The sequence below is a fragment of the Chlorocebus sabaeus genome, chromosome 28, assembly GCF_047675955.1.
Source record: "Chlorocebus sabaeus isolate Y175 chromosome 28, mChlSab1.0.hap1, whole genome shotgun sequence".
Lineage (NCBI taxonomy): Eukaryota > Metazoa > Chordata > Mammalia > Primates > Cercopithecidae > Chlorocebus > Chlorocebus sabaeus.
This window is the reverse complement of record NC_132931.1, coordinates 10,595,163-10,609,661: the sequence shown is the minus strand read 5'-3', so window position 1 is coordinate 10,609,661 and position 14,499 is coordinate 10,595,163. Positions and strand designations below refer to the sequence as shown.

Below are 14,499 nucleotides of genomic sequence, written 5' to 3'. Positions count from 1 at the left end.
AAAAAAAAAATTAAAACCCTCAAGCTTTGGCCTGCATAGGTGTCTCTTTCGGACAGCACCCGGGTCAGTCTTAGCTGACTTCTAGCGTTTCATGTGGCCCTTCAAACCATGCTTTGCTGTTGAAAACATTCTACAGCCAGACTTTGAGTAAGACAAAACTACCCTATCGTATCCCTGCAGCTTTGTTGATTTTTATTGGCCTATGGTCCGACAGAGCTCATCGATTTGAAAATTCTTTTAATGGCCTGTGTTTATTTCTGAATCATTAGCTTGTAAACTCCCGGGGTATATAGGCTAGTGGATTGTTCTTGAATATGCCATTGTCACTGTGGTCTTAAATGTTACTTAGGGGCCGGGCGCAGTGGCTCACGCCTGGAATGCCAGCACTTTGGGAGGCCGAGGCGGGCGGATCACGAGGTCAGGAGATTGAGACCATCCTGGCTAACACGGTGAAACCCTGACTTTACTTAAAAAATACAAAAAAAATAGCCGGGTGTGGTGGTGGGTGCCTGTAGTCCCAGCTACTCGGGAGGCTGAGGCAGGAGAATGGTGTGAACCCAGGAGGCAGAGCTTGCAGTGAGCCGAGATCGTGCCACTGCCCTCCAGCCTAGGCAACAGAGCAAGACTCCATCTCAAAAGAAAAAAAAAAAAATATGTTGCTTAGGGTCCTAGTCCTCCAGGACTTTCCACATCTTGGCTTCCTGCTTGGTTTTATCATGACGGGGAATAACCTATGGTGTGGTCGAAAGAAAGGTGCTGACTTTGGATTTCTTATTGAAGGTTAGTGATGTTGACCTGGTTCCTATCCAGACAGTGTCCAGTGTCAGATACTTGATGTAGGAGGTTCCCACATTTATAATCACAACAGCTCAACAAGGAGGGAGTTACTGCCCTCACTTAATAGACAAAGAGACCAAGGCTTCAGTGTGTGTGTGTGTGTATATGTGTGTGTATATATGTGTGTGTGTGTATATGTGTGTGTATATATATGTGTGTGTGTATATATGGTTTTTTTTTTTTTTTTTGAGACGGAGTCTCACTTTGTTGCCCAGGCTGGAGTGCAGTGGCATAGTGTCTTGGGTCACTGCAACCTCCACCTTCTGGGTTCAAGCAATTCTCCTGCCTCAGCCTCCCGAGTAGCTGGGACTACAGGTGCCCACCACCACACCCGGCTAATTTTGTTGTATTTTTTTAGTAAAGTCAGGGTTTCACCATGTTAGCCAGGATGGTCTCAATCTCCTGACCTCATGATCCGCCTGCCTCGGCCTCCCAAAGTGCTGGGATTCCAGGCGTGAGCCACCGCGCCCAGCCAAAGACTTCAGCATTTGAGTAACCTGCCTCCCAGTCACCCAGCCAGTGTGTGCTGGAACTAGGATTCAAACCGAAGTCTGTCTTTCCATCAAACCACATGCTCTTTCCATTGACCACGTGGCCCCCAGCCCCAGTGTGCAATGCTGGATGTTATCATATCCCTAGGAGGGGCCAGGGGCCAAGTAACTTGGTGGGTTTCTGCATCTGAGAAGTGAAGCTGGTGAGACAGCAGTTCCTTCACTGTTTTCCAAGGGCTGCCACTGCTTTGATCTTCACAGCAACCAAGATGTATCACCCCACTTCGCAGATGAAAAAACTGAGGCCCAGATAGGTTAATTCAATGGCACAGGCAGAGCACCTGTTTTATGTTGGAGCTGGAAATCAAACCCTGGTGTGCCAACAGCATGCCCAGGCTCTTGGCTGTGTGTGGCGTGGACTTGCCTACCACACGGGCATGGCCAGGCCCCGTGGTACACTGGAGAGATGAGCCTTTTTTATTTCAAAATACACAGCACTTCTTGGCCGGGCACAGTGGCTCATGCCGGTAATCCCAGCACTTCAGGAGGCTGAGGCGGGTAGATCACTTGAGCTCAGGAGGGAGCCACTGTGCCCGGCACTGTATGTTGATCTCTTAGAGATAGGGCCAACTCTTGAGATCTGTAACCATCAGCTTTTACTAGATTATGCTGCAGTAACAAACAAACTGCTACAAATCTCAGTGGCCTGTAGCAACCAGAGATCATTTCTTGTTCATATGTCATGTTGGCTGGGGGTTGGCTGTGACTGTGCCCCAGCCCTGTGGGTGATCCTCATTCTAGGATCTCAGTAGAGGAAGCAGGTCCTATAAGGTCCTCACAGCAGAGGGAGGGAGCACACTGGCTCTTAGATCTTAACGCTCAGATAAGACACCATCACTTAGATACCATTGGCTAAAGCATTTCATGTGGCCACACCTGACATCACTGGGGAGGGAAAGCACCCAGGAGGAAGTTGCTGTTACACCACAAGTCATGTGGCAGTGGGCAGAGATGTGTGACGCCTCCTCCAGGGAGCCTGGATGGTAGTTGGGAGCGGCAGCAGCATATTCCGTGTGACTCCGGGAACCCACAGCACAGCCCCGCTGGCACTCGCGTGGTTGGGCAATTTCTTACCCCTTCCATAGCTCAGAGACCTGGTGGATTTCTATGAACTCGTTTTCCAAACCTAGTTTTTATACTATCATAAGCAGGTACTGATTGAGAGCTAGATTAAAATACCTTCCTATGGACATTTGTCTTTATCTTATTTTATTTGAGACAGGGTCTCACTGTCACCCAGGCTAGAGTATAGTGGTGCAATCATAGCTCATTGCAGCCTTGACCTCCTGGGCAAGGAACTGGGACCACAGGCATGCACCACCACACCCACCCAGCTAATTTTTTATTTTTTGTAGAGACAGGATCTTGCTACATTGCCCAGGTTGATCTCGAACTCCTGCACTCAAACGATCCTCCCACCTCGGCCTCCCAAAGTGCTGGGATTATAGGCGTGAGCCATTGCACGTACATATTTGTCTTCAAATGTAACGCTTAGCCGGGCACGGTGGCTCATGCCTGTAATCCCAGCACTTTGGGAGGCCGAGGCTGGTGGATCACTTGAGGTCAGGAGTTCGAGACCAGCCTGGCCAACGTGGTGAAAACTGTCTCTACTAAAAATACAAAAATTAGCCAGTCATGGTGGCAGGTGCCTGTAATCCCAGCTACTCAGGAGGCTGAGGCAGGAGAATCGCTTGAACCCAGGAGGGGAGGTTGCAGTGAGCCGAGATCGCGTCATTGCACTCCAGCCTGGGTGACAGAGCGAGACTCCTTCTCAAAATAAATAAATAAATAAGTAAATGTAACACTACGTTAAAAAAAAAAAAAAAAAAAAAAACCTCAACCTTATGAAAGTGATGTTGCTGAAGACATAACCATGGACTCCAATAGCAGCCATTAGGGCAGATGTGCGGGTCACCGCAGGAAGACAGCTGGAGAGCGCTGTTGGCTGTGTACAGTACAGAAAGACACCTCCCAGGAGCTACTACCAGCCAAGTGACTGTCATCATCTCACAGCACACCAAACAAATGCTTACTACACAGATAACTCTTTACATATTAAGCATTTATTTTTCTTTCCTTTTTTTTTTTTTTTTTTTTTTTGAGACGGAGTCTTACTCTGTCGCCCAGGCTGGAGTGCAATGGCGTGATCTTGGCTCACTGCAACCTCCTCCTCCCAGGTTCAAGCGATTCTCATGCCTCAGCCTTCTGAGAAGCTGGGATTACAGGTGCCTGCCACCACACCCAGCTAATTTTTTTAGTTTGAGTAGAGACAGGGTTTCACCATGTTGGCCAGGCTGATCTCGAACCCCTGACCTCAAGTGATCCACCCACCTTGGCCTCCCAAAGTGCTGGGATTACAGGCGTGAGCCACCATGCCCAGTCAAGAACTCTTTACATATTGAGCATTTTCATAAATATTTATACCTGGATTCCTGAACCATTGGGTCACATCTGCAGACCATGCAGTTGGCCATTGCAGAAGATATTAAAAGCATATTAAACACCCACTGTGTGCCCGTGCTCGGGAGGAAAGACAGTTGATGCTGCAGCTTAGTTTTCCAGGAATTCAGGATCCCTGAATCAGGCAGCCTTATCTGTCATCCTAAAACTCCAGGACAGCCCCAGGTGGTGGTGGGAGTGGCCGTGGCTGGGAGATGGATCTGCTCTGAGCCTGGGGATCAGGGTAGCATTCCTGGGAGGCGCCTTCCAGGTGGAGGGGAAATTGCTCATGTGTTCTGGGAATTGGGAGTGACTGGGTGTGGCAGGAGTGTGAGGCATGGCAGGAGGTGAGTCTGAAAAAGAGGCTGATCCCTCAGAGCAGGACAGGTTTTACCCAAGGCCGCAGGCCAGTGTCTAACCGTCTCTAGATCCATCCCAGTTTAGCTTCTTCTAAATGGTTTTGTGTCTTTGAGAGTGTGTGTGAAATGGGGTTTTGTTATGTTGCCCAGGTTGGTCTTGAACTCCTGGGCTCAAGCGATCCTCCCACCTTGGCCTCCCAAAGTGCAGGGATTACAGGCATGAGCATCGGTGCTGGCTCTAAATGGTTTTAAGGGCATGGTACCTACCTCAAGCTAATATGCACGCAGGCACAGCGAGCCGGAACCCTAGCCTAGGATCCTCTCTTCAGCAATCCTTGCCTTAAGACCTCGCCTCAGACGTTTACTCGTTCAGATCCCTCCCCTTCTCAGAGGCAGCTGTGTTACCAAGCCCTGGCTTGCACCTCCAAGGCACGCAATGGATGGGCTGGGCTCCCTGCAGGATGGCCGTGAGGGGATGGGGGGCCAGCATGAGCATGAAGATGAGCAGGATATTGTCCGTTCCTCCCTCCCTCCCACGGCTGCTCTTCCTGGCCAGTAGTCATGTGGACACCTGGGGGGAAGCTGTCGTGTGTGGCAGTCACTGTGTTGTGTCTGGTACTGGGGCCCTGGCAAGGGTAGGTCAGTGACTCGTCCAACCCCAGGAGGCCACTGCTGTCTCCTCCTCGAGCAGATGAGGTGGGGCTGGCATTCAAAGCTCTGGCTCCCTCCCCGTCTCCAGACTTAGAGCAGCCCGGGAACCCAGCTCCAGGTCTGGAGGAAGTTGTGTGTGCGTTGGGTCTCGCAGCATAGATGGGTTTTGAGGGGACGGAGAGGCTAGCAAAGGGTGTTTTGAGTAAGCAAAGCACAGAACTAGGAGGTCACCGACTGCAGCAGGGAAGTCACACGAAGGGACAACCTGCCGCCGACTGGGTGAGCTGCAGAAGGATGGACCGAACTCCAACTTCAGGGTCATTCTGGTTTTTTTTTTTTAAGACAGGGTCTCGCTCGGTCATCCAGGCTGCAGTGCAGTGGCTCAATCATAGCTCACTCCAGCCTTGAACCCCTGGGCCCAAGTGATCCTCCCACCTCAGCCTCCAACTAGCTGGGACTGCAGGCGTGTACCACCGTGCCTGGCTAATTTGTATTTCGTAGAGATAGAGTCTCACTCTGCTGCCCAAGCTGGTCTTGAATTCCAAGGCTCAAGCCCTCCTCCCACCTCGGTTTCCCAAAGTGCTGGGATTACAGGTGCTTGCCACCATGCCCAGCTAATTTTTATTTTTGGTAGAGATAGGGTCTCACTCCGCTGCCCAGGCTGGTCTTGAACTCCTGCCTCCATTTCCTAAATTGTTGGGATTACAGGCATGAGCCACCACGCCCAGCCTTGAGGCCCATTCTTGTCTATGTGGCTGAGGGGACTTCATCATTTAGAAAAGGATCTTTTAAGTAGTCTGTTTTAAGAAACCTCATGGTCTGTTTGCATACTGAATTAATTAAACTCATCAGCCTGACCGTGTTCCTCAGGACTGGGCTGGAATTTCCCTGTGTTAGTGGAGGAGGGCACGCAGAGAGGACTGAGAGTCATGGTCCCTATGATACAGCTCCGATGAGTGGAGGAACACTAGGGTTTTTGGGTTTTATGCTGGTTTAGATAAAACGACACGGACACACATGGAGTGGTTGTTTTTTTTGTTTGTTTGTTTTGTTCTGAGATGGAGTCTCGCTCTGTCACCAGGCTGGAGTGCAATGGTGTGATCTCGGCTCACTGCAACCTCCGCCTCCTGGGTTCAAGCGATTCTCCTGCCTCAGCCTCCTGAGTAGCTGGCATTACAGGCACCCACCATCATGCCCGGCTAATTTTTGTATTTTTAGTAGAGACAGGGTTTCACCATGTTGGCCAGGCTGGTCTACATCTCCTGACCTCGTGATCCACCCGCCTTGGCCTCCCAAAGTGCTGGGATTACAGGTGTTTAAGCCACTGCTCCCCGGTCAGTGGAGTGGTTTTAAAACCCCGGTGTCCATGGGGCTGGTTCCTTCTGCTTGCTGTAGGGGAGAATCTGCTGTGTTCCTGTTCCAGCTTCTGGTGGTTTCCTGGTCATCTTCCTCTTATAGATCATCAACCCAGTGTGACATCCTACCTGTCTATGTGTCTGTCTCTGTGTCTAGGTTTCTCCTCCTTATTGGATCCTATTGGACGAGGGCCCAGGCTAATGACCTTGCCTTACCTTGATCACCTGCAGAGACCCTAGCTCCAAATAAGGTCACTTTCACAGGTACTGGGGGTCAGGACTTCATCATCTTTCGAGAGACACAGTTCAGCCCGTTACAGCCCCGAAGTGTGCCGTGTAAATTACCAGACCCCACATCGCCGGGAATAACCCAAACAGACGGGATGACAGAGTTCAGGATCCTTCCAGATCCCAGCCCTTGCCTCCAGGAGACGCAGCCACCCGATACCCTCAGTCAGAATACCTGGGAAGTGAGGGGCCCTCCCTAGGCAGATCCTAAGTCAGAAAGAAAAGCCTCTGTGTGGCCGTCAAGCGGTACGGACAGCAGCCAGGGCGTCTGCCCAGCTTTCTGGACAGACTCTGCTATCCACCTGCCTCTCTTAGAACTGAGCCCCAGGGAGTGTTCCAATTCATCCAGAGAAGCAACTCTAAATCCATTGCTTACTCCAGACATCTATAATATGCGGGCTTAGGTACAGTTGAAACAGTGCCATTTAGACAGTTCCCAAAATTTGTAATAGATATTGAGAAAGGTACATGATATGACAGGGAAAGAAAGCACAACGCACAATCTTACGTATAGGCTGATTTCAAGTACGTACATACACACATGCGTTTTAAGCAGCTTAATTGAGATATAATTCACATACCATATAATTCACCCATTTAAAGTCTGGAGTTCATTGACTTTTAGGATATTCACAAAGTTGTACGGCTGTCACCACAAACAATTGTAAAACATTTTCATCACCCCAGAAGGAAATCCCACACCCGTCAGTTGGCATCCACCAGCTCCTCCTTCCCATCACCCCCAGTCCAAGACCACTCTAATGTATAATACATCTCTCTCTTGTTTGTCTGTGTGTCTGCACTTCATGTAACTCTTTTTTTTCTTTTTTCTTTTTTTTTTTTTTGAGGCAGAGTCTTGCTCTGTCACCAAACTGGACTGCAGTGGTGCCATCTCAGCTCACTGCAACCTCCACCTCCTGGGTACAATCGAAGCAATTCTCCCTCCTCAGCCTCCTGAATAGCTGGGATTACAGGTGCACACCACCATGTCCGGCTAATTTTTGTATTTTTAGTAGAGATAGAGTTTCATCACCTTGGCCACGCTGGTCAAACTCTTGACCACGTGATCCGTCCGCCTTGGCCTCACAAAGTGCTAGGATTACAGGCGTGAGCCACTGTGCCTGACTGCAACCCTTTTTATATATATATAGATATATATAAAATTAGGAAAAAATATTAGAAATAAAGACCTGACAGTTTGACTCCTGCCTGTGAGTGGCGGATTTTAATTATACTTTTAAGTTGTTTTCTATATTTTTGATATTTTTCTGATCACACAATGAGCATGAGTTGCTAATATGGGGGAGGGGTTATTTTAAAAACAAAGGGCGGTCTTGTCATATTAATAGTCCTTGTAAGCAAGGCGTGGTGGCTCATATCTGTAATCTCTCCTGACCCCCGAGGTCAGGAGTTCAAGACCAGCCTGGCCAACATGACGAAACCCCGTCTCCACTAAAAATACAAAAAATATTAGCTGGGCGTGGTAGCGCACTCCTGTAGTCTCAGCTACTTGGGAAGCTGAGGCAGGAGAATCGTTTGAACCCGGGAGGTGGAGACTGCAGTGAGCTGAGATTGCGCCGCTGCACTCCAGCCTGGGCAACAGAGCGAGCCTCCGTCTCAAACAAAAAGTCCTTGTAGATTGTTCTGAAACTCTACTTAACACCAAATTCCCAACCTTGTTTTTTTTTTGTTTTGTTTTTATTTGAGACAGGGTCTCACTGTGTTGCCCAGGCTGGAGTGCAGTTGTATGAACATAGCTCACTGCAGCCTCAAACTCCTAGGTTCAGGCAGTCCTCCCACCTCAGCCTCCCAAGTAGCTGGTATTACAGGTGCATTGCCACCCTGCCCAGCTAATGTTTTTTGTTTTTTGTAAAATTTTTATTTTTAAATTTTGATTTGTAGATATCTCATTATTTTGCCCAGGCTGGTCTTGAACTCCTGGGCTCAAGCCATGTTCGTGTCCCTGGCTCCCAAAGTGCTATGATTACAGGCGTGAGCCACCACACCTGGCCCAGAATCACAGCCTTATCATATCAGGTTGAGGGGGGTCGAAATGTGTCTGAGTTCCAAAGAATTGACTTCAAATTTGAATCTTGGTGCACAGCTTGTTAGAAGGTGGAAATGCTTGCATTGCACTAGGCTGCTATGCGTTCAGTTTTCTAGGCCCAGCTCCCACTAGCCATCATCCCCCAGTTCTGAGCACCCCACATCCTTAATCAGGAGACCTCTTTCAGCTCTTAACAAACTGCCTGGTGGCTCAGGTGAGAGGCCCTATAATTAAACCACATCCTTTGCCTCTGTAATAACATCGGAGACAGCATAGTTCTAGGAGGGGACAGATGGAATATATAATTTCCTGTCCTTTGCCTGAGCCAGTATGACATTGGTACATGTGCAATCTTGCATGTTTCGGCTGTAAAATGCGATCTGTTGTCCCAGCAAGTGTGTAGGTAAGCTGAATATTCTACCAGGTTGGTCCAACCATGGCAGGCTCTTTGCATATGCGTCCAGCATAGTTGATGAACAGACGTCTACACTAGGGGAAACTGGCTCAGCTAGTCAGTTCACAAAACAAACCAATCCTGGCCACTGTCGCAAAACCTCGCCAGTTGCCTAATCTGGAATCCCGGGCACCGTCCTCGATTCGCCTTGTTCTTCTGGGCCTCACGTCAACTGTGTGTGTCGCTGATCTCTCCATCCACCCTCTCCTCCTCCTCAACACCCCCAACCACTGCCCAGCGCATCTCACTCGGATGAAGGCAGTGACGTCCGACAGGTCTCTTCCTCCCTGCCCCCTCCTGTGCCCTTTCCACCCTGACCGCTGCCCAGGTAATGAGGGTCTCCCTGCACTATGTACCCTTGTGCCCCTCAAAATCTCACCCCACTTGCTTGTCCAGCTGCATCACCCACAGCTCCCGCATATGTATCTACATTCCCACCCGGCAGACTCTCGCAGGTCCCCTATGCCCCATGGTGTGTTGTAGCAGTGTTGGTGGACTCTTAATTTGGAATGGAGCACAAGCTGACATGCAAATAAGTGTCTTAAAACAGAACACACAGGCCAGATGCGGTGGCTCACGCCTGTAATCCCAGCACTTTGGGAGGCTGAGGCGGGCAGATCACCTGAGGTCAGGAGTTGAAGACCAGCCTGGCCAACATGATGAAACCTCATATTTACTAAAAATACAAAACTTAGCCGGGCATGGTGGTGAGCACCTGTAATTCCAGCTACTTAGGAGGCTGAAGATTGAGAATTGCTTGAACCTGGCAGCCAGATGTTGCAGTGAGCTGAGATCGTGCCACTGCACTCCAGCCTGGTGACACAGCAAGACTTTCAAAAAAAAATTTTTTTTGGTATGAAATTCTTTGCTCCCAGGATTTGAATGTGTCTGTCTGTTTACATGCAGTGTCTTACCCGTCCACCTGGGTGAAATGCTTTTAAAGACTCTGCTCTAAGGTCACAACTTTACTGCCTGAAGTTCCGTTCTCCATGTCCCCAGGGATTTAATTGCTTGTTAATTACATACCTGTTTCCCTCCTAGACCCTGAGCTCCTGGGGGTAGGAACTGTCTCTTCCTGCCCACCTCTGATCCTCAGCAGTGTCTAGCACATGGCCAGCTCTTAAGTCAGTACTTGGAGAAGAAAAAAGACCAGGAAGGGCGTGCCAGACCATTCTGTATGGAAGATCCACCCAGTGTTCCCTGCTGTATAGTGAATGGCTCCGTACTCTCCAATCTCTGCTCCTCCCTCGTTTACCTTCATGAACAGGGTACTGTTGTGTTTGCAGGCATTTCTTCTAAGAGACTGAAGCCCAGTTGTCAAGCATCTGTGCGGAGGAATCAGACTTCCCCCTGCTAGGGGAATTCACTAGATGTGTTATGCTTTGTAAATTACCTCTTGACAAATGTTGAGCTCTTTGTTTTTCTTTCTTTCCTTCCCTTTCAGATTGATGCACTGAGTAAAAGAAGCAAGGAAGCTGAAGCAGCTTTCTTGAATGTCTACAAAAGATTGATTGACGTCCCAGGTAAGCCCCGGCACTAATGGCCCACCACTGGGGGGCGTTGTGTCTGGTGAGTCGGTGGGTTTGGGGCCCATTCTTCTTGGCTTTCCTAAGGAAAATAAATATGCCATCAGTGGCAACTTCCCCCAAGAAACCAGGGAGTGCAGGACACATGAATTCTCCACAACCCAGACTTTGGGTACGAAAGGAAATTGGATGTACTTGTTGAAGTACTCATGTAATCTCTAGGGGATGACTTTGTAAAAGCAAAGACCCAAATCTCTGAGGCTACAGCATAAAACTACGCGTACTGCAGAGAAGATGTGTGTGTGCAAACCTGATGTGTGTGTGCTGTGCAGAAGTCCCTCGTACTGCCCGATGCCACATTTAAGACTTTCGGAATGGCCCTAATAAGACACCTGCAGTGTCCCGCTCCCCCTGCCAGGTCCATCCAAGATTGGGCAGAGGTAACTGATAATCCTTGCAGCTACAACCAAGTATATAAGTTGTTTCTTTTATTATTTTTTTCTAATTTTATATATTTATTTTTGAGACAAGGTCTCGGTCTGTCGCCCAGGCTGGAGTGCAGTGGCGCAATCTCTGCTCACTGCAACCTGCACCTCCCGGGCTCAAGCGATCCTCCCACCTCAACCTCCCAAGTGGCTGGGAAGTGCGTTCCACCACACTCAGCTAATTTTTGTGTTTTTTGTACAGATGAGGTCTGACTGTATTGCCCAGGCTGGTCTCAAACTCCTGGGCTCAAGCGGTCCTCCCACCTCAGCCTCCTAAAGTGCTGTGAGGTTATAGGCAGGAGCCACCACACCCGGCCCTGTTTCTTCTTTTAGAGGGATTGAAGAATTAAAATTTAAATAATGTTTGTGAGGCATTCTGAGAAGTGATGGCTTCCGATTATTTATTCTGGAAAAGTCAGAAGGCATGTAGAGTGCCTTGAACTCTCTGGTCCTGTTTGTGGGTCCTCGATTGCCTTAGAATCTCGAATAAGGTGATGGACATAACCATGTGGGGCCCAGCTCAGCTCTGGAGAGATGCTTATCAGAAAATTAGGAAAGTCACTTGTTGCCTTTCTCCGCCAAGCAAGGAATTGGAATTACCACCACCCTCCCCTCCCCACCCATTACAGTTGCACACTTGCCCTTGTTAGCAATTCTCTGAATATCATTGACGTCATTAGAGCTACATTAACAGAGCGAGGCAGACTCAGGTCTCCTTTGTACTTATGTTCTAATTCAGGTCCACCACGGGCTTTGCTGTCCCCTCTTGGAGCTGGGATTAATAGAGGTCACACCAAACACTTCGGACAGGGAGTTGGGAGACCCAGATTCTCCTTCCCTGGATGACATTCCTTTTCCTCTCTGAACTTCAGTGTTCTCATCTGTAAAATGGAACAGGGTCAGGGAACAGCCTAACCATAGAGAATGGTTTGCTTTGTTCTAAACTTTTGCTGTCTTGGGAGCTTATCTAGTTATTAGTTCCAAATTCTAGCCTTTTGGTTTTCTATGAGAGTTTGTATCTGACTAGGAGTTCCTTGAAGAGCCTGACTGAGCCTCACGACGAGGCTCCTTCACAGTAAAATGGATCAGTGTTACTGCTGGAGGGTGTCCAGGTTCTTGGTGTTTTGAGCAATGAATTGGACAAAATGCGCAAAGCAAGGAAAGAATGAAGCAACAAAAGCAGATACTTACTGAAAATGAAAGTACACTCCACAGGGTGGGAGTGGGCTGAGCAGCCACTCAAGGGCCCAGATACAGATTCTTCTCGGGTCCAAATAACTTCTGGAGGTTTCCCATTGGCCAATTGGTGTTCACCCCATGTAAATGAAGTGCTGGCCCACAATCAGTCTGATCAGTTGCAGAAAGCAACCAACCAGAGGCTGAAATGAAGTTACAAAGGTCACACTCCTGTGCAGACATCTTGATTGGTTGTGGAAAGTAACCAATCAGAGGCTAAAGTGAAGTTACAAGGTTGCACTTCTATGCAAACGAAGACTTGGCCCTGCAATCAGTCTGATTGGTTGCAACCAATCAGAGGCTGAAGTTACAAAGTTACACTTCTATGCAAACATCTGATTGGTTGCAGAAAGCAACCAATCAAAGGTACTTTCAATTTCCCATCTACAGGGCAGAAAAGATTGGGGTTTGCAAAGAAAGTAGCAGGTGGTCCTTTTGTTACCTGGGCGTGGAAAGTGGGGATTTTCCCTTCGATTTAGTTCTAGGAAGTCAGGGTGAATCAGCCTTCTGTTCCCTACCTGCAGACCCTATTCTTCTGCCTCAAGAGCACTGTCCCTCGGGCATCAGCAGCCTGGTGGGTTGGGCATCACTGGCATTTTCTTGTGCGTAAGGTAGTGGCTGAGAATTTTCTCTCTGGACTATGTCATGTCCTTCCTGACACAGGGATAAAGAATTTACAGAAAAAGCGTGACCCGGGCTTTGAGAAATTTCATTTTGTGTTTCGAAAGAGTTCATTCTCTGACTTTTTGTTGGTTCCTTGGGCTCAGGAAGGTTCTGCTCCGTTCTATTCCCAGAAGTTCTTGCTACTACTTCTGGGAGCAGGATCCCAGAAGGGAGTGGTTTCCAGCTGAGAACCTTGTCCAGTTGGTGACTTAGTCGAAAGAAGACTGGCTCACTTCATCTTTGCCAGAGACCCAAAGACTCTTTAGCTGCTGTTTTCTAAATAATATGTAATCTCTTTTCTTTCTTTTTTTTTTTTTCTGAGACAGAGTCCCGCTCTGTCACACAGGCTGGAGCGCAGTGGTGCAATCTTGGCTCACTGCAACCTCCACCTCCCGGGTTCAAGCAATTCTCCTGCCTCAGCCTCCCACATAGCTGTGATTACAGGTGCCCGTCACCACACCCAGCTAATTTTTGTACTTCAGTAGAGACGGGGTTTCGCCATGTTGGCCAGGCTGGTCTCGAGCTCCTGACCTCAGGTGATATGCCTGCCTCAGCCTCCCAAAGTGCTAGGATTATAGGTGTGAGCCACCGCACCCCGTCTAGCTGCTGTTTTCTAAATAACCTATAATCTCTTTTCCAAAAGTCAAATTTGCACCTCAATTTTTCCCTAGTGAAATTTTCCAACTGGGCAGCCACTTTAAAACATTGCTCGGTTTCTTTCTCTGCAGTTACGTTCTGTGTGAATTTCCCATAGAAAAAAAGACCGTTTTTCTCATCAACGTTTCCTCTTTACCTGAGCCGACCTTGTCCATGTACATGTGCAAATTTTATAGAATTTCGATCACAGCATAGGTATATATTCATATTCTGCCTTTCTCGCTTAATGTTATGATTCTTATTATTACCGTAAGCATTTTCCTATATTGGTGATATTCTTCACAGTGTTTATTTCTGGCCAGAGAATTGAAGTTTGCAGTTTAAATTGATGAATGGCGGGAGCAAAGAATGTTTGATGTTTTCTGTAATACTAAAAGTCAATCAAAATACATCTACATTCCACATAGATCACTTTCACCCACCACCTCCCAGGTATTTCTTACAAATGCTGTGATCTGCCAGATCTAACAAGTTACTTGCAAAGCAGGAATGGTGCTCGGAGCACTCTCCCTGTGTTTTGAAGTCTGATTATTGCTCAGATGCAATCATTCTGTGGCTGAGGCTTACAGGAAGGGCCCGGTCAATAGCAATGATGCATTTACTGACAGTCACTCAGTCGGGGGGAGTCAGGATGCCTTAACTGTCTGCACGCTTCAGGCCTTAATCCAGTGGAACACAGAAACATTAGTAGGGTGCAGTAAGTTCTGCTAGTTGCAAGAGACAGCAACTCACACTGTCACAGGAAAAAGGAGGAAGCCCTTGGGAATAATGCAACAGGCATTCCAGCTATGTGCCGCACAGCCCTGCTCCTGGATCACAGGGCGAGCCGCCAAGCTGGCCCCAGGAGCAGCGGAGCCAGAGTCCCACCCAACCCAGGAGTGACAGGCACTTGACCAAACCAGCTCCCATCTGCTTCCCCTTTCTGAAGTTTTATTTATTTGTGCATTTCCT

General features: G+C 48.4%; 1 protein-coding gene across 5 annotated transcripts in view; it reads left to right on the top strand.

The window, feature by feature from the left end:
- Positions 1-14,499, top strand: part of CUX1 (cut like homeobox 1) — a 470,594-nt gene that overhangs the window by 244,967 nt on the left and 211,128 nt on the right. For all 5 annotated transcript variants that reach the window (XM_008018447.3, XM_008018446.3, XM_008018445.3 and 2 more), the window contains exon 4: positions 10,426-10,504. In XM_008018447.3, coding sequence (XP_008016638.3) covers positions 10,426-10,504 — 79 coding nt within the window. The remainder of the gene's footprint in view (positions 1-10,425; positions 10,505-14,499) is intronic.